The 25,937-nt window shown below is 49.6% G+C and overlaps 5 protein-coding genes and 1 non-coding gene across 6 annotated transcripts; 4 read left to right on the top strand and 2 right to left on the bottom strand.

Annotated features, from left to right (window-relative positions):
• Positions 1 to 78: 78 nt before the first annotated feature.
• Positions 79 to 690, bottom strand: BC939DRAFT_453424 (uncharacterized protein). The gene is made up of 2 exons (XM_051555923.1): positions 631 to 690; positions 79 to 472 (listed from the first exon to the last, which is right to left on the bottom strand). The coding sequence occupies exon 2, from the start codon at positions 444 to 446 to the stop codon at positions 195 to 197; it is 252 nt and encodes an 83-aa protein (XP_051411693.1). The 5' UTR covers positions 447 to 472; positions 631 to 690; the 3' UTR covers positions 79 to 194.
• Positions 691 to 3,320: 2,630 nt separating this feature from the next.
• BC939DRAFT_503715 (uncharacterized protein) lies at positions 3,321 to 7,386 on the top strand (the record flags this gene model as incomplete). Its single annotated transcript, XM_051560433.1, has 4 exons — positions 3,321 to 4,368; positions 4,851 to 5,002; positions 5,424 to 6,993; positions 7,097 to 7,386. The coding sequence occupies 4 exons, from the start codon at positions 3,321 to 3,323 to the stop codon at positions 7,384 to 7,386; spliced, it is 3,060 nt and encodes a 1,019-aa protein (XP_051411692.1).
• Positions 7,387 to 11,195: 3,809 nt separating this feature from the next.
• BC939DRAFT_t110 lies at positions 11,196 to 11,267 on the top strand. Its single transcript has one exon. It is a non-coding gene; the product is annotated as a tRNA-Glu (tRNA).
• A 606-nt stretch (positions 11,268 to 11,873) lies between these two features.
• Positions 11,874 to 17,051, top strand: BC939DRAFT_453389 (Muniscin C-terminal mu homology domain-containing protein). The gene is made up of 13 exons (XM_051555922.1): positions 11,874 to 12,155; positions 12,571 to 12,665; positions 13,105 to 13,185; positions 13,339 to 13,489; positions 13,593 to 13,704; positions 14,087 to 14,166; positions 14,260 to 14,358; positions 14,454 to 14,544; positions 14,635 to 14,697; positions 14,782 to 14,854; positions 14,946 to 15,191; positions 15,284 to 15,430; positions 15,522 to 17,051. Exons 1-13 carry the CDS (start codon positions 12,132 to 12,134, stop codon positions 16,846 to 16,848), a joined length of 2,589 nt encoding a protein of 862 aa, XP_051411691.1. The 5' UTR covers positions 11,874 to 12,131; the 3' UTR covers positions 16,849 to 17,051.
• A 358-nt stretch (positions 17,052 to 17,409) lies between these two features.
• Positions 17,410 to 19,033, top strand: BC939DRAFT_397766 (uncharacterized protein; the record flags this gene model as incomplete). Its single annotated transcript, XM_051552381.1, has 5 exons — positions 17,410 to 17,541; positions 17,741 to 17,833; positions 17,942 to 18,094; positions 18,193 to 18,345; positions 18,452 to 19,033. 5 exons carry the CDS (start codon positions 17,410 to 17,412, stop codon positions 19,031 to 19,033), a joined length of 1,113 nt encoding a protein of 370 aa, XP_051411690.1.
• Positions 19,034 to 22,523: 3,490 nt separating this feature from the next.
• BC939DRAFT_503710 (uncharacterized protein) lies at positions 22,524 to 25,456 on the bottom strand (the record flags this gene model as incomplete). Its single annotated transcript, XM_051560432.1, has 4 exons — positions 22,524 to 22,660; positions 22,754 to 23,635; positions 23,716 to 24,412; positions 24,509 to 25,456. The coding sequence occupies 4 exons, from the start codon at positions 25,454 to 25,456 to the stop codon at positions 22,524 to 22,526; spliced, it is 2,664 nt and encodes an 887-aa protein (XP_051411689.1).
• Positions 25,457 to 25,937: the final 481 nt, after the last annotated feature.

Genomic DNA, 25,937 nt, shown 5'->3' with positions numbered 1-25,937 from the left:
AGTTTTTTTTGCTCTCTTTACAGCCGTTTCAGTGGTCGTATTACAACAGCAAAGCGATAGGTACAACAGTAAAACGATAGGGAATACTGTCAGCACTCTTTATTTCTTTCATTGGTACAGATAATTCCAGGAGCGCAGTTCCCTTGGGAGAGTTAGGAAGGTGCTACATGGGGTCACAAAGAGGACATCAGCCCCTAGCACGAGTCGGTGGGCTTGTTGGCGCTGTGCCACTTGTCGATGCAGCAGGTGTAGAAAGCCTGGCAGTTGGGGATGTCGTGGCAACGGCGGTTGCTGTCCATCCAACCGTTGCAGCAGCTGGTGGTGGAAGCGCCCCAGAAGGGCTCGTTCTTGGGCTTGTTGCACCAGGAGCCACCGGGGAGAGGACCGGCCTGGACAGCGACAGCGCTGAAAAGGAAAGCACCGAGGAGAACCAGAGACTTGTGCATGTTGCTGGATACCTGTCGAGACGCGTCTGGGAGAAGAATCGTTATTACGGAGGTGGGTTCAGCCGTAGGTCGATTTGGGAAGGACGATGCACGGATGAAGTTTAGGGGAAATGAGAGCGCGTTAGTTCGATGAAATGAGTAGCTCAGACTGGATGTGGGAGGTGAAATAGATGTGGATACTTACGAGAAAGGAGGTGGTTTTGAGGGTGGAGGAGTATTTGGAAGATGAGGTGGAAGCTGATGCTGATGGGCAGAAAAGAACAAGGGTGCGAGGAAGGGGTTTTTATAGGCTGTCGGGCAGTGACAGCAGCATCGAACACGCCTCATTTCTAGCCCTGGCCACACCTACTGAAAGGGCGCCAGCCAATGGAAAGCAAGACTCAGTGGCGTGGGACGAGGAAGGATGCGTCCGAAAATAACGTGTTCGCACGTCAGACAGGCGGTTATACGATCTGGGAACACAGTCAGTACCTTGAGGCGAGTATCAAGCTATGCCGGTGCTGAGTGAGGGGGTGTATTGTAACGTATACTGCTCACTCGTAACATGCACAGAGGAGATACAGGAGAAGCAATTGCGCGCGTGCGGACTGGCTGTTCTGTATAGGAAAATAAAGTTAAGGTTATTCCATTCCGATTTCACGCAAAATTGGATGCACGCCATTGTCCCCGGTGCAGCATTATCGGACGGGGCGCAGAGGAGGACCTTGATCGGGGTAGAAATCGCGAGCGCTCTATCAATTCGTTCGACACGGCAGGCCGAGGTCTCTGAATGCTGAGTGGGACAAAAGGAACTGCAGCGCAAAGCTAGGGGAGCATGCGGCCTTTTTTTTCTTCCATGGAAATAAAGTCAGCGGCACATACATCTTACAGGTATGCGAGTGGTCATAGACTATGGCTGCATGCATGCTACGGCTCTTCCGTGCTGAGTTGAACAGTGTTTGTGTTCAGTTAACAAGGAAGATTGGTAATTAAGCCTCCTCCAACTCATCCAGACCACGTTCTCTGTAAAAAGGTCAAGACCCATTTATGCCAACGGATGGGGCTTGTTGGGATAGTTTTGAGCTCTCAAGACTTGAAGAGCATGATTCGTTTCGATATTATATTACTGCCCGAATAGTAAGTGGCAATATTCGTGAGTGCCAACAAAGATTCAGCCGTTTACCTTCCTTTTAGTGCAGTACCTTGCCTGTGAAATTTATGACGGGATCCGGATAACCAGCGGAAGGGTCATCTTCTGGAATAAAAGGAGTTGTGGGGTTGTTCGTGGTGTGGAAGCCTCTGTGCCTTTGAATCCCATATGCTGTGGTTCCCACGATAGGTGGGGTTAGTTGTGTCAAGCAATTGGACCTCGGGGGCCACGAACAAGAGCCGGAGTAAGAAGTTGCATTGAAATCGGGAATGAGTCCCTGGGTTCTCGCGTAGGCGGCTGAACAGTTTAAGCTTGAAGACGCGTCAAGGACACACCCGACATCGCTTGTCAGATGAGGCTGAAGAAACGATAGGCCATCGGCGGTGTAATATAGATTCTGTTTCAAACCTAAGATTCCTGTGCTCTGTTTCTAGAGCGAAAATACGCCCAGGTCTGAGACCTGTCTTCATTGGTGCTGTGTAGCCCATTGGCGCTGCTGTGCGCGCTTGGAAACATGGGTCTTTGAGATAAATATACATAATACAGATGTAGCCCTCACGGTGCGCCAACACCTCTGCCCATTTAGTACGGTCCCTCGCTCCACGTCATTTCCACAATTCTTTAGTTTGCAAGAAAGAACAGGTCCGCCGTGGATGGTACTGACAATATCATAGGGCTATGGAATTGACAGTATTTTGCCCGCACATAGGGCCTCCCATGGATATCTTTACCCTCTTTTCTCCTGCAGAGTGGGCTAGCGGCATCAGGTAAGCAGACGAGGTCACCCAATCAAATCGCGTCCTAGGCAACCCCTCGGCAAGAGCATTTGGTGGGATTACAAGATTGGGGCTTGCAGAAGGAGCTTATATGTTCTATCTCAGGCAATACGGAGTGACGAGCTACGGCATGGGATCCACTCACCAACCAGCCTCTGGAGGGACTGGTCTGGATCACCTTATTGGACTCATTCGCTAGCGCTGCAGACTTTGTGTCCAAACATGAGAGCGTCGACATCCTATAAGCAAAGCATAGCCCTCCCATTTGCCCACCATACTCCCATCCTCTGCCTTTGTAGTCTATCTTACAACTTACTGCAGCCATTTTTTTTTCCCGTATCGTAACCCAGGTTTCGGTTTGCATAAATAGTCTATGCGGCATCTGTCTCCCTTGACAGGGTTTTTTTCTCACCCTCAGCCGATACGTCTACCTCGACGTTTTTCTCACTCCAGATGAACCGTTTTGAATGACCTGGTGTGATACAGCAGGTATATGAGTGTGAATGTGAATGTGGGCATAGCATGATTGTGGGTACGGGCATAGCATGATCGTGTGCATGAATGTCGGTGCGTGTCCAGTGTAGGCTATAGAGTAGCATGCAGAGGGCGGTGGGACTAAGCAACGAACCAACCCCCTCGCTTGCTCTGCCTTGAAGCGCGTGGTCGTGGTTGCTTGTTTTGGTCCACTCGAACAGCGCACAGAAGTTAAGGACGAACCTTATGTGGCCGCTACCTCCCATCCCAACCCCACCAGCAGCGCCAATTGTACTATGTACCACCGTGGTCTTCCCTTCCTTTCCTTCTTTGCCCTTTCTCTACTGCACCCTGTCATCATCCTTCTCTCACCCATTGCAATCCTTCTTCCCTTTTCCCTTTTATTTCTCATTCATCGTCCACTCCGCCCCGGCAACCTGGCTCTTCTTACCCCACATCTCGCACTTGAAAAAAACCTTATAAAGAATAAAGAGAATGGTCGCAGCGGCCCTCCCTCCTGAGGAATGTCACACCGGGACCATTCCCTCGCCAGTCGAACCAGTTCCAGCCTCATGCTCATCCTTCCCCCTCACAAACTCGCTCCCGCCTGTCCGAGCTATCAGTGCAGACCAGCTCTTCCAGCTCCACCAGGAATTCATCTCGACGCCCCTACCTTCAAAATCCATGTTTCCATGGCTACATGGCGTCGATGGCACAAGCGGCGCCCAAAACTACTTTTTCGGTATCGAACACCATCATTATACCGGAGCGCTGTTTGATGAAAACGGGGTCGCCACTCGTCCAACAGCGACCAAACTTCCCATCCCAGAGCACCGCGGATTGATGTTTGTTCATGCGAGTGAGCATGACCTGGGTCGCCTCGTAGGGTCCGTGAGCCCATCCGAGATCCTTCAGCTTGCCCCGCGACCGTCTGGCTTCCAAGGCTCAGTTGGTAGTGGCAGCAGCAGCAACAATGGTAATGGCAGTAACAGCAATTTTTATCACAATTCTGTTCCGCAGGATATCAACAACCATCCACAAGTCCACCACCAATACTCGACGGTACCCGCAGCTCAACAGCAACAGCAACAGCAAAAGCAAGATCAACAGCCGAGCCTTGATTCTAGTCAGGAGGAAGTGGGACGCGATTCTGATTGGGCCGACATTACAGACGACTCAACCAACTCCTCGTTCTCGTCCTCGTCGCTCTCCTCAACCACATTGCCCTCCTTCACCAACACAACGAACGCGACAACGTCCATTTTCAAAGGGGGTGACGCGCAAGCAGCCTCGACTATCTATTCGAGTTCGTTTCTGCAATCGCTCAGCGAGGGAATCAACATCCGAAACTTCAAGATTCAGGTGCCTCGATACGCACTTTTGTCTGACTTGATCATCTACGCTAAAGAGGGCGAACAGGACCCGGCTCTCCTGCAACTTGCGAAGCAAATTTCGACTGCACAGGATGAAGTCTGGAAAAGCATGAAGGAACAGTACCCTGAAATGACCGAAGAGTCCAGACGCCAAACGCTTATTTTGACAGGTAAGGTATACTTGCATGTGCTACCTGAGCATGTGGTGTAATTTTTTTTTTTTCCCTTCCTGCTTCCTGGAGAAGAAGCGGCAGAGGGTGATGGGGAAATACGCAATTACAGCGACCTCCAGCACAGCAACAATGCCTAGCACGAATAAGAGTTTTAACACGCATCATGTAACGACGCACCGAAACTGACCTTTGGGAGAGAAAAAGGATAGGATCGTTGGCGAAAAAGAGCGGGGATAGATGGCGTAAACAAAGTGGGAGGACTAAATACAAGAGCCCTAAAAATGGATGGGAAGGATTACACAGACAGACATCAACCAACGCAAGGCATGATGCATGAATCCAAGAGAAAAGGATGCTAGCTCTCCTAAGGGAAGGCACCATTATTTACCACCAGTATAAACTGATCGACGCTGTAGAGAGGAGGTTTACCAATGTTGTATGCTGACCATATCCTCGTTTTATATCCACTAAATGAGCAGATACGTTTGCGGCCTTCGAGACCAAATACCCAGAGCTGGTCGGTGTCACAAGTGGAGGCAAGGCAAGCAGGCACAAGGTCGACTTTTGGGAGCAGGAGCGGGAGCAGATGGCATTGCTGACACGAGCCTCCGAGATTGCACCTGGTATCTGGGTAAGTTTGGCGGCGGAGCTGCAGAGAACGGAGTAGGAAATGGCATTGACATATCCTTGCCCACACCCTATCATTCCGTTTGATCGAGTGTAACAAGCGTTTCTGCGTGCCGCGATTCTTTACAGACTACCCGCTCCTTATTTTTTTTCATGCTTGTTATGCATGTTTGTGCATGCATTGGTTGTGCCATGTGCCATCCGGTGCGACCGAAAACCAGCGCTGCCTAAAGGGACTAAAAAAGATCCGAATCGACCAATCAGCAGCCAGGGCACGCGACAGGAAACACGCGTTCTAAAAAAGGCTTCACAGAGACACTCTTTTTTGGTGGCGACAGCCTAAAAAGAACGCGTACTGCACCGTTCCTAACCCCTTAGTCTATTTCATCTATGTCTCGTTATTGTCTCGTTATTGTCTCGCATAGCTTGGAAATAACACCGATGTCCCGTCCGCCAACTCGGACTCGTCCTCACTGGCGACGCCTGTCTCTCCAGGGACATCCTTCTCCTCATACTTCTTCCCCTCGATCCCCCGCACACTCTCCAAGGACTCATCGGCCATACCATCTACTCCACCACCAGAGGAGAGCGAATACCCGCCTCTGACCCCTCCGTCCTTTACCAACCACGCCAATCTCCAGCCCTCCATCTGTGTCGAGTGTCGCTCCAATGCCAACGCACCCACAACCATGACCCTGGACAGGATCAAGCACAACGTGGCCTGTTCCCTCGCACCCTTGTCTTCTAAGGAGATATTCCATCTGGAGTGCTTGGGCACATTGGCTGCAGGAATCAGCCCAGACGCATTCCCGCCCTCGGCTTCCTCTCTCTCCAGCTTCGCACGACAGGACAGTGTGGATGTGCCGTCGAATCATGCGATGCGAAGGGCCACCGCTGCGGGACTTGTTAGGGGCCAACTGATGACCAACTCGATGCTGAAGGTCCAGACTTCAAATCTGATCAACATGGCGTTCTTCATCCACTCGGTCACCAACCCCGAATCCTCGCCTTCAACCACCTGTTCCAGCGCCAACGCCGCAATCGGTAGCGTGAGACCCCAGCAGCACCATCAGGTTTTGATTCATTGCGTTGACGGCTATACGGAATCGGCACTTTTGGCGCTGTCTGTTGTTATGATCTACTATCGAATCTCGCTGGCCGAGGCCTATGTCAAGCTGCAGACGGATCTTGGACGCAGTTTCTTTGTATACCCCAACGATGCCATCATGATGCTCGAGGTCGAGAACCAGATCTGGCAGCGTATTCTCTTGGAAAAGACAGATCAGGAGGCGGCAGCAAGATGGAAAGGTATGGCGTCAAACGCAGCTTCAGCCTTGGCCTCAGCCGTACCATCATCAGAGTCCATTGCACGGCGAACAGAACCAGGATCCACGTCTCCATCCTCTGGATTGTCATCACTATCTTCATCTGTATCGTCATCATCGTCCTCCTTTTTCTCGTCTTTGCTGAACATGTCAAATACATCATCCCCGCAACAGCAGGAGCAGCAGCAGCAGCAGCAGAGCTCTTCTATTGTGATGGAAGGCATTGAACCCATGCCCGATCGCGATCAGGAACTGGCTATTCAGCGACCGTTTGCGAAGCCGGGACACGAGGAGCGCTTTGGGTGGTTCTATCATCCCGAATTTGAAGGCTCGTTCCCCTCCAGGATCTTGCCATTTTTATATCTCGGCAACTTGGCGCATGCATCCAACCCTGGATTGCTGAAGAGTCTGGGGATCCAATATGTGCTCAGCGTTGGTGAAGAAGCGTATGGACTGGATGGGGATCTGAGGGACGTGTCTTCCATGCAAGGAGTAAGCCACTTCGCGACTGAAGGATTGGAAGGAGGAGAAAGCGATGGCGGGCAGGAGAGCACAGGATCGTGCGCAAAGCAGACAGCTTCACGATTCATGGTTAAGCTGGTGGACGACATGTTTGACAACGGCGTTGATTCGCTATGGAGACATCTCGAGAACTGTGTCGACTTTGTTGGTAAGCGCCTTTGCTGCATTGTTCGTACTCACTAATTGCTTTCTGCTCTTTGACATTATTCTGTCAGCTGCTAATATCTTTTTGATTGTATGAATATGAGTAGATGAGGCAAGGAGAACCAATGCCCGAGTTCTGATCCACTGCCGTGTGGGTGTTTCTCGTTCAGCAACAATTGTCATTGCCTATCTGATGGCGCACTACAACCTTTCGCTCGTGGATGCGTATTTGCTGGTGCGGGCACGTCGCCTCAGCGTAATCATTCAGCCGAACCTGCTTTTCATGTACGAATTATTGCAATGGGAGCAAAGGCTGCGAGGGAGATTTGATCCTATGGGCTGGCCCGGAATCGCGAAGGAGGTCCATAGTCTGAACATGTACTATATTGGGAACTGAAAAATGAAGCAGACATAAAAAAAATAAATGAAGACAAGGGGCCTCGTCATTTTGGATACCTACGATTGAGACTGGTAGCTCCCTCTATTCTCTTTCTTTGTCTTTCTCTGTCTTCCTCGGCTTGCTTCTGTCTGTCTCTCATTCTTTCGTCCAACAAAGCGCAGAGCCGTATTGACCATTCATTCCCTCCCTCTTGGGAGCTCTCATAATCACGAATATGATACATGTTGCTAAGCAACAACATATTTACGGCTACCGTAAAAAAAAAAAAAAAAAAAAGGACAAAGGAGGAAATCGTAATGAAGATAAAGAAATACAGCAAGGACTGACGCGGTGTAAGCAATGTATTAAAAGATGGCGGGCCATGGTGAAGGGAACGAAAACAAGACAAAAAAGGCATGCACTAAAAGATTTTTTTTTTTTTTTTTTTTTTTTTTATTAACATAAATCCCCATGAGCACGCGACGCATGGTCCGCAAAGGCCTTGAAGCCATAGATGCCTTCCATGCACGGCAGAGCCGCATCCCCTACCAACTATGTTGGCTTGAAGCGTCAAATTCATAACCCATGTCGCATAGCTAGCCTAACCTAACTCCTGCGTGACCTGTTGCGCGATACACGTCTCCTAATCCAGATCCAATGTTAATAAAGTTGTTTTTAAACCGAATAACCCCTCCATTATGTCCAACTTCCCTCGCCCCAAGCAATGCTGCAGCACCCTATAATCCGCGGTCCGTCTACCTTCCTGGATCTCCGTTGCAAGTAACCGTCTCCCTTTCAAATCAGAGAAATCATTAACGCTACGTTGGTGTCCCCGATCACCGTTGCGTCCTCCGGCGCGTTTGCTCATGAAGGTGATTCCAACTGACTTTTCCCAGGCGACAGTGTCCTCGCATCGTTTGTTCCATATCTTGGTCCTGCCAAATTCTTCGATCCTGCTCACGAACTTTGTCACCATGATCGTCGCAATCCACTTGGTGGTGGTAAATAGCTGCTTCCAGGTCTCAATGAGTCTCATTGGCACCAAACCTCGGTATAAGTCCTTGACCTCCCAATCTGCCTCACTCTCCGGCTCCTCTCCTTCCGCAACCCGATATGTCCCTCGTCTTTCCGCCATCCCCTGAATCCACTGCATCGACTCCCAGATAGCCTTCGTTCCTGTTGCCGAGAAGTTGGGACAAATCGCAGTGAAGGGCTTGTCCTTCCGTTCGGCCTCCTCTCTCTCCTGTTCCCATTTTCGCACTGCCTGTCTCCATGCACGATATCCATTCAACTCCACTTCCTCCACCGCGTCCCTCCACTCTTGTCGCTGGTCGCACAAGGTAGCTGAACAACGCCAAAGATGATCGTTCGTCTCTGGTTCCCTCTCACACCTACGACATATGTCCGTTTGGTAGGTATCTGGATGTCGTTTCTTCATCGCCTGCAATGTCGGCAAATCTCCATGCAACTTCTTGATCCTGTGCGAACGTAAACGACAGTCTTCCAGGCTGGTATATAAGCGCTTTGGTGGGTTGTTATCGTGTAAGATCCGCAGCGTGGGCGCCCATGCTACCGACCGCCAATCCTTGATGTAGGTCCTCGTTCGATGCTGCAATGTCCACTGATAATGGTGCCGTACCGCGGACTGCAGCTTCAGTATCCTCCTCAAGTCCAGGTCTGCACTGTGTGTTGCAAACTGTGCGTGGCATTTCAAATCATGGTGCTGCGTTGCGTCTAGCCTCCATAGTCCTGTATCGATCCCATGTGCTGCCTTGGCAACAGTGTCTGCAGCCTCGTTGCCACGGTGTCCAGCATGTCCTCGTACCCAATGCACAGATATACCTTGTCCTTGTTGCAAGAAGGCATAATGCACCATCGCCTACCACTGTGCATCTGCAGATCTCAAACGCTGCCTTGCTGTTGCTGAATCCCGCTGCTGCACCAACTCCTTGAAATTGTTGACAACTGTGAGATTGTCGATGTAGATGTCGACGTTCTCTTCCCTTGGGCTGATAAGAATTGTTGCCAAGAGCCCAAACATCTCTGCAATTGTTGACGACGCGTATCCACCGACCCGTCCACTGAACGCCGTTGTGTAGGGACCACCATCCACAGAAACGACAACTCCGAATGCTGCAGGGACCTGCTCTGTGCCGTTGTGAATCACTGACCCATCCGAGCAGAAGTGAAGCCTTCGATGTGTTTGCAAACGTCTCCTAGCTTTCCGAATTTGCTGGATTGTTGGTACCTGGAGCGCCAATCCCAGTAAATCTCGCTCAATTTCATCTGATACTGCCGGCAATGGTTGGCGAACAGGTGTCGTCATATTGTCCACCGCCTTGTGCGCATCCTCATGCAAGTGGTCTATACACGCCTCTGCATCCACATTCATATATCTACGATATAAATGGCGTCGTCTTCATCGTTCTTCTCTGTATCGAGCCCGTCTCTCGATGTCCCGCAGGCGTCGTTGCTCCTCCTGCTGTTGCTTCTCCTGCTGCCGCTCCTCTTCCAGCTGCCGCTGTCGGTCACTCTCTTGCTGTTCTGCCCGCCGCCGCTCCTCTTCCAATTGTCGCTGTTGTTCCCGTGTTTGCTGTTCTGCCTGCTGCATTTGTTGCCGAAGGTGCCTCTGTACTACTTTCAGTTGTGCCCGCTTCTGTTTAATCCATTGTTGATCGAGTCTGTGCTCTTCTCTGTCGAAAGCACGGTCCAAGTCGTCTTGATTACGCAGTCGACTGCCTGTCATGTTTACCATAGCACGTCGAATGTATTCCTGCTTCCTTACGCTACGCTGGCTGAGCGTCTCTTGGACTCGCGGTGTGAAGAGCGCAGTTTCCGGATCCAAGTTGAGAATTTCCTGAGACGACAGCAAACCGTTGTTCTGCTCTCCATTGTCTTCCTCCAGTGGTGGTTGATCCATCGGTTGTTCTGCATTGTTATCTCCTCCGCCTTCGGACCTTTCCTCCTCACTCGCAGCTTCGTCGGGCACGCTGTCATCGTCGGCAGTCGCAGTATCCCCTACAGGTAGAGGTGATACCGCCCTGTCTAAATTGTCAACTGGTGCTGGATGCACAGCGGCGGGCTGCTCATCTTCGTCCAAGTCATTTGGCGCCTGTGGCTCTTCCAGATCGGATGGTAATTCCTCCAGTAGCTCATCAATCCATTGTGCAGTAGCTTCTTGGACATAATCGCCCCCGTGCACGATCGCCTGCAATTCCTGCCTGGAACCAAGGCGGAGAGGCTACCGTTCGCACGTTGAACCGCTGTCTAAACGTTTGCCAACTTGCTAATTCTGTGTGAGTAGTGTTCAGAATCTAATCAATAAAAAATACTCCAACAGCTCCAAGCCCTATTCTGATCTCTTCGGTCAGTCTATCACCGATCCAATCCTCAATAGTAATCGCATGCTGGGAAAGGTCCATCTCCGATGCCATCGTAACGTCGAAGGTGATCTGTCGGTCCGCCATAATTTTGCATATCTGGCTGATCAAGCAGTGCTTAAAGCCCTGCACTCGTTCTGGAGCCTTTGTGGGACAAACGGTGGTGCACTATCGTAGTTGGAGCTGAAATAAACGAACACGACTCGCCCGTCCCACTATGCTGTTGTCGTTCAAACGCAGAAAAAGTGTTGAGATGTGCTCTTCTGCTTGTACGTCTGCTAGGTGTCGAACTGCAAACAGTCGATTGTGGTGCAGGGCATGCACTAAAAGAATAGTAATTTAAATGGTGCAATTAAAGAACGTGCAATTTAAAGAAATGTGCAGTTAGAGAATGTATCAATTAAATATATAGATGTCTAAAAACTTCAATATTTCATCGAGTTAAACTCCTAGTTGGTCCAGTGGTCAGGATTTGTCGCTCTCACCGACAAGGCCCGGGTTCGATCCCCGGACTGGGAATATATTTTGCCGATGACTTTTGTGGCCATGCATTTTGGTATACGGGTCTTCGTTTTGTTCCCTTTGGGAGACAACCCGGGTTGTCACTCTTATTTGGCAACCCCTGCACAAATCCCATGTAAAACAAGACTCGTATCTTTTGCGAATTTCAAGTCGAAACAACGCGGCGAGAGGTTGAGAACCATTCCTTCTTCCACCTGGCACCCCATGCAACCTTTTGCGACCTTGGGACCTTGGGAGAAGCCTTCTTCACGACGGAAAACAGGGTTTTATCGATGACGGACTCAGCGATGACGAAATGGGAAATCAGTTACATTGTGGAGTCCTTTAAGAGACAGATGACGATCTAGCTTAAAGAGCCGGGGCCAGGTACCATAAGGACTACTGACATAATCGACATTTAAAAAATGTTGGCCTTACATGGAGTTAGTATAGGGGTTGTCAAATAGATTATTCCTAGAAAAGGAATGTCCTTGCTTGCTGTGTAGTATTCAAGTGGTCTCATCTTTATCCGAAGAATGTCCAGCCAAAGACCAGAAAGAGAACCTTTTGGCGGGATCAAGGGTCGCATCAACCACGTGATGGCCTCTGCGGATTCTCCGCTCACCCGCCGTCGTTGTCTTTGAACGGTGCTCTTACATCATCCTTCCTTCTCCACTCCTCACTCCATTCCTCACTCCGTACTCCTCATTCCTCACTCCTCTTCATTAATCCCACTCTTGCATTCGCCTTTTGCCACAAGACATTTGCCATTTCTTTCATCCCTCTTCACATTTTCCTGAACAACGCAACATAAATCCCAGCATTTTGTCATTTAAATATTCATTTTGAAAGTACCTCGACAATTCCCTACTCTCCACGTTAATGGGGTACGCAGAAACCTTTTTGGTAATAACAATAATAGAATAATAGAAAAGCATGAAAGCAAGTGGGGACTGAACTTGACGCGGATTGCAGGGTACTACCAGCCTACTAACAGGGGCGTCATTGAAGCGAGCCCTGGACCAACATCAACGGCAAGGATAGATACTCCTGAGAAGGCTTACTCTGTCAGCACGACCGTTCTGACTCGCTGACTCGCTGTCTTTTTTCTCAGCCCATTGGAAACTTGTTGCTTCGTACCACTGTGCGTGTGTGCGTGTATGAACTCCTTTTCGAGCGACACATGCATAAAGAAAAGCGAACTCACACCTCATACCGGAGTCCTCCCTCTTCGACCGACCTCACTTTGTTTGACCACAGCTCAATGGCTAATGGACTGACGCCTTCTCACTTTGTCAATTGCCCTGCGTCATATTCCTAGACTGAAAGGCCGCAAGATGGTCTTGACGCAGTCCAGGCACGCCTTCGAAGAGGCAAGGCACTCCATGAACAGTTTGCCAATTACTTCAAAGAACGGTAAGATCTTCTGCTCAACCGTGTTGACCACTTCGTGTTGCTCTAGACATCAGGGTACACAAGACCCATGTGTTCTATTTTTCATCGCGCAATGCTTCAAAGGAAGAGCAACCACACCAATTTTCTTATTCTCGTTCTCAACGCTGACGCCATTGGAGTAAGAGGAAGAGGAGAGGCTTCAAAGCAGGCTGGTTATCAAGTTTAAGGTGTTCTATATTCCAGTTCCTATTGTGCAGGCTAGCATGTCCAAGGAGGGAAATAGCTGCATTATCTATACTTGTTTTGTTCTTGTTCTTGTTCTTGTTCTTGTTGTTCTTGTTGTTCTTGTTGTTGTTGTTGTTGTTGTTGTTGTTGTTGTTGTTGTTGTTGTTGTTGTGGATAAGCAACCTAACGAGGATTAATATTGATATGCCTGTTGATAACCCATTGTAAAAACTAGTGCGCACATCGAGGACATGTATGCCAAGAACATAAGCAAGGCGTTCCAGAAGCACTTTGTCACTGATACACAAGCGCTCGGGTATGCTATAGATGTCTTTGTTGTGCGAATGGTCGTGTGCATGTCTCTTCGTCCCCTTGGATCAGTCAGGCAGTAGGAGACACAGACATATATTTTGACGCTCATATCTTTTTACTCTTTCTTCTTTGGATTGGCTTTTTTTTTAATCCACAGCACGTTTACAGCACCATGGGAGAAACTGAATGCAGAGACTGTGGAGTTGGCAACGCTGCACGGTCAACTGTCGCTGAGAATTACGAACGAAGTTGAGCGCCCGCTAAGGGACTTTGCAAAAACTAATTCAGAGTGGCAAAACTTGTCCCTGGTAGGTGTTCATTACGAGAATGTCATTATTTATTTTTTTGAGCTTTAATTTTTTATCATTAACTCTAATATTGAATGCGAACCTCTTTGATGTACATCGATAGGCTGAGACCAATTGCAATCGGATTGCAAAGGAATTTGATGAGAAGCAGGTCAAAGTTGCAAAGTATACCAAGGCCGTTGAGAGGGTCTCGGGAAAGAAAGCAGAGGCTGCAGGTAAATCACTGAGTACCTACGTGTTTATCGTTTCCTCCCGCTCGCTATCCCTTCTTTTTATTAAGCCGGTGAATGAACAACCATGCGACGACAAAGGAGAGCAGCAGGGCGAAAGAGAGGACATACATTCATGCATTCGTACATGACGTGGGTCCTACCTCCTTTTCAAATGGTCAAAAATCAAAAATACTTTTTGACACAGAGCTCCTCCCTTCAAAGGAAAAATCCAGCGGTTGTGTAATTGTTTTTGAGAGCACTCAATGTCGCTTCTATGTACAGCAACGGTTCTTCCCATTATTAATTGGTATCGACAGTAGCACACGATAATGCTCAGATGTTTTATCTAACATGGCAACTCGTGCTATTCTTTTGTACGCACTAGAGCAAAAGCTGATAGATTACACTAAGCAGCTCGAAAGTACGAGGACTGCATGGCGATTAGAAGGCCCTGTTATTTTGCAGGTACAGCAATTAATTTACGACAAAGTGCCCTCGGCATGGAAACTTCGAGCTGACGCCTACATTCGCTTGGATACGGTCCTCGACACTCAATAGAAATACCAAGCAGTGGATCAGAGTCGACTCGATAATTTGAAGCAGGTCGTGTCTGCATTCGAGGCTATCCAAACAGAGGTCATGCTTCAGATCGTGGAGGTACTGTGCTCTCTGGAATATTAGCCTGGAAGCAGTTTCGCCGTGCTTTGAAGTACCACAGATGGCTAATCCGATGGCTCTTTTCTATAACAAAGATGTCTAGCCGTACATCCACATCAACGTCAGAATTTGATCCAATCATGGATATCGAGCTCTTTGCATCCGAAATATCCATCAACATGCACAGTAAGAACGGACTCAGGAATCACAGAAGCATCGGCGGAGAACTGGGATACTATCCTAACTGATACTCATTTTATTTTGTATTATTCACAGCACTCGAGCCTCATGATGGTACATCCGTCGTTTCTGCCACTTCACACTTAGGCAACGGAGATAGTAAGGCGATCGGCGATGACTTTGCAGCAGAGGAAGACGGCATTTGGGAACATCATACTCACTGTCTTCCAATTTTAACATCAGCTATAGGAAGCGTGGAGCCTCGCAGATCAAATGGCACGCATACCAGAGGCTTGACTGGAGGCAGCCAAATGAGGTGAGAGACAGTGACACAATTACGACACTGCAGCGCTGACTGTGTTCGAGTGGGTAGATGATTGACTGGTCTAACGTATCCTATCTTGTAGCAACGTGTCCTACTCAACAGATCGCTCGGTTGCACAGTCAAAGGCTACAAGTATTGATCAGGCTAGGGCAGTAGATACTCAGCAGGAGCATATGCGATCAGGATCGACCGTGCTTGGGAGTGCAGTTGATGTTCCGACAAATCATGTCGATTCCGAAGGGTTCAGTATTCCACCTCCAGACCAGGGGCCATGGTCAGATGGTGGTATGAGCAGTACTTATGATGACGAGCGATCGGAGACCAGCAGGTATGGGAACTTATATGAGTCAAGTCCTCAGGAGGAAATTTTTCAGAGACATGACCATCTAACGAGTACCTTTTTGTTTGCAACGCTGGCAGTTTCTCACAAGCACCAAAAATGCAGATGGAAATTAAGCAGGATCTGGTCTCTGAGAGCAACGATGAAGCCCGCGCTGCCCTGGAGAGGGTTACCTCCACTCTGAAACAGACAAAGACTGTCAGTCGCCGACACCCTGGACGACGAGAGTATGTGTTGGCAAAAAGGATCCGTTTGACAATATCTTCGATTACTTTGTTTACCTTGGTACTAATCGTCTCTTTATTTTTTCTCTTTCAGGGTTAGGAGTATGTATCAGTCTGAGGACTCGTTGTCTGGATTCAACTCGTATCAGTCATCGCCCTTGTCCACGACATTCTCAGCCGACTCTACCACACCCTCCTCCGTGAGCTCTCCAGGGTCGCGAGGACTCTTTAACACCTCTGCTTCGCACATTCAGACTTCCACAGCTTTCTCTCCCGCACCCTCTCGTGCTAACACCTTGGGGGTACCTTCTGCATCAAGTCCAGTCCAGTCTCACTTTGGCAGCACTATCCCTCCTACGCCACCATTAACCCTCACGAATGGCGCTAGCTCAGGATCCACCGTGGCACCTGGATCGATTTCGACGGGCCATCAGCACCTTGCTGCTGAGACTGAGTCTCTGCACACAGCTGGGACTTCTGCGCCTACTTCGCCCATTACGGTCACTTCACCCAATGGCGGTCTTCTGGCACCCGGAGGCCTAGATCAGAAACGGACTTGGGTTGTCTCTGTGATTGAAAAGGTTCATGTCGCGACACAGGCCGGCGAGATTTCCAAGATGTTGGTGACGGGTGAGGTGATCTTGGCGCAGGAAGGAGCTGAATTTGATCCTGATCTACCCAAGAAAGCATTGTTGCGACTGGACCATTTGCAGGCACTGGAGAAGTGTATACCGAATCAAGTATACTTGTCTGCGAAGGAAGCTGCCGAGGGAGCGTACTGGGTTGATCTGGAGGCACTATCGCGGGCTATGCAGCAGAGCGGACTCGGTCTAGGACAGGGAGTGGTTGTGCTAAAATACCAGGTCAGGACTACGCAGGAAGAGACCAGGCATGCGATGATCCCGTTGTTGGTCCATCCTGCGTGGAAGTGTGAGCCGCATCAAACGTCGTTACTGATCAATTATAAGGCGAATGTGAATTGTAAGCTGTCGCAGCAGCTGGGATTATCATCATCGGCGACTGAAGATGGCAGCCACGCGACACCTCAAAATGCGCAGTTGAGCGAGCTCTCGTTTTTGGTGCCAGTGTCGGGCGAAGTGGTTAATGTGCAGTCGAGACCGACGGGTATCTGGAACAGCGATTCGAACAAGATGTTTTGGGACGTGGATAACGTGGAGATGAGCAGTACGACTCCGGAGCCACGCAAGCTGCTGGCACGGTTCGAATTGAACCCCTCGGGTGGACCTAGTAACCCTAGTCCAACTGCGGTTAAGTTCAGGGTGCAAGGCAGACTGTTGTCGGATTTAATGGTTCGGCTTGAGAAGGAGTGCGAAGGCGAGCAAGAGCAAGAGCAGGAGAGTGTTGCATTTGGATCCGTTAGGCTGCAGGTTCAGTCGGGCCGGTACCTGGCGACCGCATGACATGGTGGTTCCTCGTGAAAAACACAATTGAGAAGGCCAAGAGTGGGTTCTGGTTCCCTGCAACCTGGTTCCTGGTGCCCCACCAAATCCCTTTACAAATAAAACGTAATTTCTAATGAGCAAACCGCCTAGATCGGCTGTGCCCTAATGCGCTTCCAGCTGCTTGTCACTGTTGAAGTGGATATGGATATGGTTCTGTTGAATGAGCATGGGAAGAATGGAAGCACTGCAAGGGGGTGTGGCACTTTTTCATTCGCCTGCAAGGTCGTGTTCACCGTCACATCATTTGCAGGCTGTAGAGTGCGGTATTATTGACGTTTGCCATTCATTCATCCGCTTCCTTGTCCAGGGCCCCTTCTTCACTTGCCTGGCTCCTTCCATCACCCTCTTTATCCACAACTAGGAGCCGACCCATCTTCCACAACTACGGCGACCATTGTACCAGGTCGACCTTCCCCACGCTTTGGCACAACCACAACAGAGATATTTGCCCCGGACACCAGAAGTACCAACCAACCAACCAACCACTCATACACCCCACTCAGCTGGAACAACGCACTCATGGCGCGCTTGGCAGTCTATGGTGCCATCAGCACCATCCTTGCAGGCGGAGTCATTGCCAGCGCATTCGCACAGCGGAGCAATTTCTATGCAGCATGCATCTACCTCTACAGGTCCAACGCTTGCATGATGGTAAGCATAGCACACCGCTTCTATTTATTCAGCTCCTCAGGGCGGCAGAGAACTTGTAACTGGAAGCCGAGCAGGGAAACACCTTGGGACGCGGTCCATTCACGATGACTTTGGTAGCTATTCCTACAGAAGGAGGTCTAAGAAGCATAGGCTGACTGACCATGCTGTTATTGTGCTTCGGTTTGTTGTTCTTTGGTAGATCATATTGAACCTCGGTCTGTTCTTAACCATTATTGCGGGCCAGTTGGTCCAAATCATCTTCTTTGGCAATCTCAGAACGCTCGAAGTCGAGGTAAGTCGGAATGATTGTTCGCAAACTCAGCAACCAGTCAGACGCAATCTGCGGGTCATGGATAATGGGAAAATGACGTTGATATCATGACTGATTTTCGATCGATAGCATCTGTATGAGCGAGCATGGTATGCTGTGACGGAAACCTGCTTGGCGATGACAATCTTCAAGGACGAGTTTGATACCCTATTTGTGGTTATGTTTACCGTACTTCTTTTCTTGAAAGTATTCCATTGGTTATGCATGGATCGAGTCGACTCTGTAAGCTGTTCTCCGGAAAAGTCGATGGTTGTTGAGTTAGATTTAAAGCTGTGTCGATATTCATCTCAACTATTCATTTTTTGAACGATTTGCTATAGATGGAGCAATCACCAGAGATCCCATTATCGTTCCACGTCAGGATGGTGACAATGATTACGATGCTTGTAGGTCTCGATATCCTGCTTGTCCTCCACGCCGTCAACATGGTCACCTTGAAGGGACCGAACATGATGATCATGTTTGGCTTTGAGGTGAGTCGACGCAAGCCAAGGAAGCAAGGCATTGTTGCGCTTGAGAGCATTGTTACATTACGCCTGTTTTTTAACGTCCTAATATCATGTCCTATTTTGTAACCAGTACACCTTACTTGCGACAAGTCTTCTGGCGTCGTTCGGAAAATACGTACTGCACACGATTGACATGCGGAGCGAGGAGCCCTGGGAGAACAAATCGATGCTTCTTTTCTATCTGGATCTGGTCGCTGACTTTGTCAAGCTGGTGACCTACCTTCTCTTTTTCTCGGTCATCTTGGTGTGCTACGGACTTCCATTGCACATCATCCGGGACGTTTACATGACAATGCGCTCGTTCCTGCAAAAGTGCAAGGACTTGGTTCAGTACCGGAAGGCTACTAGGAACATGAATGAGCGCTACCCGGATGCATCACCTGCAGAGCTGGCTGCGCTTAGTGACCCTATCTGTATCATTTGCCGCGAGGAAATGGTTGGCAGCCAACCGCATATGGCACCAGCGTCAACGGCGGAAGCGGGAGGACAAGGAAACGCCAACGGCGCTCCAGCAGCCCAGGCGCGACCGGGTCCCACGCGCACATCAGGAACAACCACCAATGTGCCCAAAAAACTTCCATGTGGGCACATTTTTCATTTTCATTGTCTCAAGAGCTGGTTGGAGCGTCAGCAGAGCTGTCCCACATGGTAAAGAAGCAAGGATTTTTTGCGTTGACAGCATTGTTGGCTATCATGGACGAGGACCTCGCATTGACATGACTCGTTTTTATTTTATTTTTATAATTGTAGCCGTCGTCTTGTGCTCGACCCTCCAACGCCTGCTCCTACACCTGTCCCAGCTGGCGCAGGAGATGCAGCACAAGGCGCAGGAGCAGCAGGAGCCCCAGGTGCAGGACAACAGGGTGGCGCTATCCCTGGGTTTGGCAATTTTGGAAACAACAACGCTCAACAAGCACCAGGGGCTAACCCAGTGGGGTATCACATGTTTGCACCCCAGGGTCATTACCCACTAGCTGGATGGCATCCGCATGTGATGGCAGGAGGTCATCTCCCTGGGGCTATTCCGCAAGCAGGTGCACAGGCGGGAGCAGGTGCACAGGCGGGAGCAGGAGCTGGAACGGGAACGGGGGTGGGGGCAGGAGCGACGCCGACAACTGCAACAGCTGGAACTGGTGCAAACACAGGAGCTAGAACTCCTGGCGGGATGCCGATTGCTGGACAAACCAACTACATTCCTCACTATTTGATCCCTCATGTAGTGCACCCTATCCCCGGGTTTATCCCTTTGTTCCCTGTAGGCGGACCTGGCGTAGCAGCAGCAGGAGCAGCGACAGGGATACCCGGTGCAGGTCACCAGGATGGACAGCCTACTACATCGAGCTCTAATTCACAGCAAACATCTGGATCTGGAACATACAGCTCGCCGACTGGTGCATCCTCAACTTCATCAGCAGGCGCTAGCGGAGCGACAGCGTTAGACCATATCCTATTGACGCCATTGGATGTGCTTTCAGACGAACAATTAAAGTGTCTGGAAGAAAATACGCGACGCGGGCTTCAGGAACGTCTTCGTGTGCTGCAGGCTGTCGAGGTTCAGATTGCCCAGTCTGTCAGTGTGTTGAATCGCGTCTTAGGTACCTTACCATCTGAGGGAACGCCAATCAGGAGCGATACTGCAGATCCACCAAGTCCTGTTATGCCCCAAGCGATGACAGGAGCAGCAGTAGCACCGACAGCGACGACTTCCATCGCCCCACTTCTTGATCGGCTGTCAAATGGCGTTGCACTAGCCAACTTGCAAGCACAGCAGGCGCGCTACCGTGATGAGTTGAATCAGGCGATGGGGAAAATGAAGCAACCATCGTCAAAGAGCACGAGCGGGTTGCCCACCAAGGTCGGATCAGAACAGAAGCTAAACCCTGCAGTTGAATCTTCTACGCCTTCGCCTGTTCCATTGACCAATGCCACCAGAGCAGCAGCGACCGCAAATGATACACAGGTTATTGCGAATGGTGCGACTCCAATGCAGGCATCACTCAGCAATGGTCAATCCGGCGAGGTCGTTTCTATGCCAGAGCATGTTGAGGGACGGGTGGATAAGGGCAAAGGAAAGAAGAGTGATGCCGAACTGGAGCGAGAATCACTGATAGCAGCGGCAGTTCGGAGCGAGGCCGATGCTAATGGAGAGGAGGATGAAGATGACGAGGACGAGGACTCGAAGTATTCGCCACAGGAGATGGTCAGGAGGAAATGGGCCAAAATCAACTCTTCGTCGCCTTCAGAGTATTAACACAGAAAAGACCGAGTTGCAGTTGGCCTTATGGAGGCATCAATAGAATGTGCGTGTGGCTGCAATTATGCATACTTGTGCTTCTCGATTTATTTGATTGTAAGACTTTAAGGTGGACGCGTTTGCGTCGTCATGCGTATCTAAGGATGCATGGCAATGTCCTGCCTACGACGGCCTGGTCCTTAAATGGGACGAGAAACGACCACATGGGTGCGGTTGGTGACGCTGGTTTAACCTGTCTCTGCCACATCCGTAGGGGAGGAGAAGAAAAGAGGTTCGAGGACGTGGGCTTATGCTCTAGACCTAATCTGGTCCTCAAGCTCGGCTAATGACATATGCCATGCCAGAGACCTTGAAGTCTGAGACAGCAGAGGGCTTTTCTGCTTTCTTGGACGCGGAGAGCCTGTCGATGTTGTGATGCAGGGCACTTGTAGTAGTGGTGGAGTCGCTCAAAAGAGCAGTTTTGCTTGGCGCGTGGACGAGGTCCAAGCATGGGGCGGTCTTGTTGGGCTTGATGAACTTGAACGAAAGGATGGCCATTTTTATTGTTTCTTGGTAATGGAAAGGTAGTAATGGTAATGGTAATGGCACTGGTAGCGGTGGTTGTAGCTGCTGGTCTTTTGTTCTGTTTGAACTTGAACTATCTTACGCGTTATGAGGATGAATAGACAGTAGAGCGAAGCGAGGGAGCCATTATTTATACGCACAAGACGAAAAAAGGGTTTCTAAGCGTCGCCCGCCGCACGGGAGAGTAGTGAAAGGAGCAGGGTGTCATTGCAGACCATGAGGAAGAAACTGGCGTTCAATTTGAGCTAAAATAAGTTAGAGCACTTCCGCGCTGCGCTGTTGAAAGTCTCCGCATGCTGCGGCGAAGAGCTTCGATGCGATTCAAGGTGCGGCATGGAGCACACAAAGGATAAGTATCATTGCAGCTGGCTGCACATGTCACGTCCGGGGCTTTTAAGCAAGTCCGGGGAAGGAGCTTAACATTGTTAAAGACAGACCCGACCCAGCATTGCGTTTGCGTTGCGTGCTTGTCATATACTACACTGGCATCTTGGCCACCTGGAGATATTTAAGATACAGTAGTATCCGTCGGTAGTCTTCAATATCTAGGCGAGACACAGTGAGTCTCCTCACTGGCCGGACGGATGGAACCGAAGTTGGTTTTTAAACCCCAGAAAACTCTTATAGAGGTAAAAGACGGAAGAACGAAAAGTTGCTGCGGTGAGAAAAGATGTCAAGTGAGCAGGACGCTTTCTTGAGACAGGGATGAAGAGATGAAAGTCGAGGGTGGAGAGAGTCATAAACGACAATAGGGCCAGAGCATAGAGCTACTTACTTTTTGCCAAATGAGCGGGATGCTGCGCAAGCGAAGGCGTCATTGGGCTGACTATGCGCCATGATGAAGGGTATTTCTTTTAAACATACACGATGTTTTTCTTGCATCAAGAGACAACTGTTTCCGGAGAAGAGTTTATTTGTGCGGGGAAAACTGAGGAGGGTAAGCATCCCTTCGATTTTATTTTATTTTGGCGCTGTACTACGCGACCATAGGACATCTCCTACGTGTATCCGTCTTCAACCTAGCAGTCGCGTGTCATCGTACGAGATCTTGTGCATAACCTATGCTATTCGCTTATCCTGAATGAACGGATTTGGTATCCATCAACTTCTTCTTTGTAACATAGCGCCTTTGTACTCCTCGCTCAGTATTCACTCCGCTGTTGCATATCTTTGTCGAATAAATGAAAAACAAAGCTATCCTGCTCAGTCCTTCCAATTTAAAGATTCCAAGATTCATTAAAATGGGTAGAAGTAATATTTTTTATTCGAAACTATATAGCAAGGGACACGCAGATGATGAAGGTAGTAATCGATTCGAGTGGCTTTAAGCCTGAACGGGATACTGCGTGTTGGTCCCAATGACATGCGAATCTGCCGGTGCAGTTGATACAGGCGAGCCAGCCACAGCAAATTCTGGTTTTCGCGTCGGTGTAGATGCAATATGAAGTAGCGCTTGGAATACTAATAACAACAAAAAGCATTCCGGTCAGGGTCTCTTCTCATCACTTTTTAGCAATAATCGAGCACTCGCTACTCCAGACACTGCCCGCTTACCTTGTCTGCAAATAGGACACCGCTGAGGCGATCTTCTGCGCAACACATCTCCACATTCACTGCATATACAAAAGTGTCGACACGGCAGAACAATCGTATCCTTGACATCTGACAGGCAAATGACGCATTCCGGAGCATCTAAAAGTACCAAGTTCGGCTCTTCCCCTTGTGTCTGCTCATCCTCCTTCCTCAAGGGATTCTCCTGACTGCCATTATCGACCTCTTCGTCATCCTCTGCTTTAGGCTCCGTGCCATTGACGGTCGATATTGTCCGCGAGATCGTTGAATCCTCAGATCCTTTCCTTCGTGACAAGCCTGACACGACAGAAGAACGCCGCTTAACAGCCGGCTCTGGTTCCGCAATATCCAGATCCACAATCACATTTGCCCCAGACGTCCTTCGGCTTACTGCCATATCCTCCCCCTTGTCCATATTTTCCTCCGCATCCATATCTGCCGCCGACGACGTCGCTTGCGACAAACGCTTGCTTTTTGTCCTCTGTAGCGGATCTCTGGTCAGCTCATCGGCCCTACTCGCGATCGACTCTGCGCGACTCAACCGTGACATCGAACGGGACAATGGTTTCTTTCCTGATTTATCTTTCTGTTGCTGTGGTCGTGGGGCATCCGGAGAAGCTGTGTTCTTTGCAGCAGCGGTTTCGGGGGCCTTGGGTGGTGTAGGCACAACAGAGTCCGTGAAGCCGTATATTTCTTGAATGAGGTAATTGGTCGAATTGATCCAGACTTTTTGCTTCATAACCTTGATTTCAAATCCTCCTTCAGAACTGATGTTAAAGCAGGCGAACGTTGATATAGCCTGGTTGTCGACTAGATAGAGACCTGGCGAATCCGCAGCAGGCGTAGGCAGACTTCGTGATGGTGCTATATGGAGGAAGTAATACAAATTAGCAGCCATACAGTTTTAGTTGGCATGGTATATACCCATCAAAGAAAACACACACCTGTCGCTTTGTATTCTTGTGTGGCCTCAATCAAGATGACCAGAGGGAAATACTGGTCTTCCATGATGGGCTTGAAGTCGTCGTCATCCAACCTTGGGTGGCTCCTACCATACTTCTTGGGGTAAGAGCCACCATATGCCTCTGTGTTATGTTTGTCAGTCTTGCTGCACTTCTTCCCATTCTTACTCTTCCTCCCGCGTTCCCCATCAGTTATAGTATCGTTATCGTTTTCCGCATCCCAGTCTTGTTCCTCGACACCATCCTTCTCCAGATTGGATTGCTGCCACTGGCTCTGCCTCTGCTGCCTCTTCTGGTACATCCGCATCGAGGTTGAAGGTAGTCCTTGCATCGTCAACTCCGGAAGTGACATTGTATAGAGTGGCAGAATAGGCGAGATAAACCGTTGGTTCATGCCCGCTGGGAAATGGTATGCCGTCGGTTGCGGTAAATGATGCAGCCGTCTCAAGCGGAAGCCCAGCTCGCCGTCTTCCTCAACCTCCTTGACGATCCAAAACAGTTTAACATCACAAGGGGTCAGGCTGTCGAAAGTAAAATCGAGTTGATAATTTGGTCGTAGGTGTGAAGGTGCTGGGATGGACGGGTCGTTCGAGACGGAAAAATTCTTGACGAGACGTAATGTGCTCTTTTTTAAGTTGACGTTGCATGCCAGTGCTGTCGGTGAGCGCTTCGTCGGTTGCTAGATAATCACAATATAGCATAATGTCAAAACAAGACTCCCTGCAGTTGTTAACATTGAATGCGGCATCCTTTCATGTGGTGCCAAATAGTTTACCATTTCACGAACGATGCCTTCGTGACCATAGTCGATATCAGTGTCATCATCATCCCTATTTCCACCGTCCTGCTCATCCTCATCATCAATATCCATCCAGCCCCCCTCAACATCGTCCAGCTCCTGCTCTAGCACCGACAAGTCCAGTGTTCCTGCACGTTGGACCTCTGTTAGAAGCGCATTGACATTCAGCCCCGAAATGAGATTGTAGAGATTACTATTCCTATACAGTTGGTCCTGCATACTATCCGTCAACGGTGCAGTGGGCGATCCTGGCCCTACGACTCTATTGCTCGGCACGCCTCCGCCCGCACTGATCCCTCCCAATCCAGATATTGCGGAAGGGAGGATTAAATCATTCAGCGACAGCTGTTGACCATCAGCGGCTGATAACGAGGAGGATTGCTGCTGTTGCTGTTGCTGCTGTTGCTGTTGCCGTTGCTGTTGCTGTTGCTGACGATATTGCTGCTGCCAATGCTCCTGTCGTTGTTGCTGTTCAAGCTGCTGTTCAATCTGTCTCTGAAGCTGCAATTGAGCAGGACTCTGCTCCGTCACAGGATGAAAGGCTGGTCCGAAATACAAAGGGTGGTTGTCATAGACGCTCTTGCCAGGCGCCGAGTCTTCAACCCCTCCATCCAAAAGACCATCATCTTCGTCTTCATCCTCGCCGCGATCAAGCGTATCATCGTCGTCCTCATCCTCGTCATCTAGCGAGTCATATTCATCACCGTCCTCGTCAGTAGAGTAATAGTCTTCACCACGCGCTTCGAGGTCTCCTACACGATTGTTTGCTATGGTTCCTCCCTGTGCACGCTGCCGTTGTCTTCTCCGCCGCCGGCTGCTCTGTCGTCGCCCTCGTGCGCCTTCCCGTCCGTGCCCTGCGAGAACTGAGCTTTGAGTCCGAATCCAGTCTGCGCTCTGGTTGAGCGACGAACTGACTGCTCCCATGAGTTAAAGAAAGGCGGGAGGCGAGAGAGGAAGTCGGAGGTGTTATAAGTGTGAATATGTGTGGAGTGTGCAATTGTCCGTGTCTACATCCGTTGGTTTGCACTAGGCTGGAGAGAATGGACGTCAAAAACAAAGCTTTGAAAGGAAGGAAAAAGCGATTGCAACGATGTTAATGGGGAGAGAGGGGTTCATGGACAAGACAGCCATCAAGCGAATGCTGTTCCTCGTGGTGGTCTAGCTTACACAGCTGAGCCGCAGACAATCAAGATAGACGAGCCTAATTTTAGCACGCACATTTTTTTGTGCTATGGTGACAAAGAGTTCTGCGGACCATATTCATCCATCCCAGAAACACCAGGAACAGGCCGGCTCTATCGCGTCTGGCTTCCGTGCCACTGTTTACACACGACCTAAAATGAGTTTATGATACAGTTGACACAGGTCCACTAGCCCAAGTCAATGGCGCCTACACAACTCTTCT

This window comes from Gamsiella multidivaricata, assembly GCF_025024155.1.
Source record: "Gamsiella multidivaricata strain RSA 2152 chromosome Unknown BC939scaffold_37, whole genome shotgun sequence".
Lineage (NCBI taxonomy): Eukaryota > Fungi > Mortierellomycota > Mortierellomycetes > Mortierellales > Mortierellaceae > Gamsiella > Gamsiella multidivaricata.
This window is presented reverse-complemented; position numbering and strand designations above follow the sequence as displayed.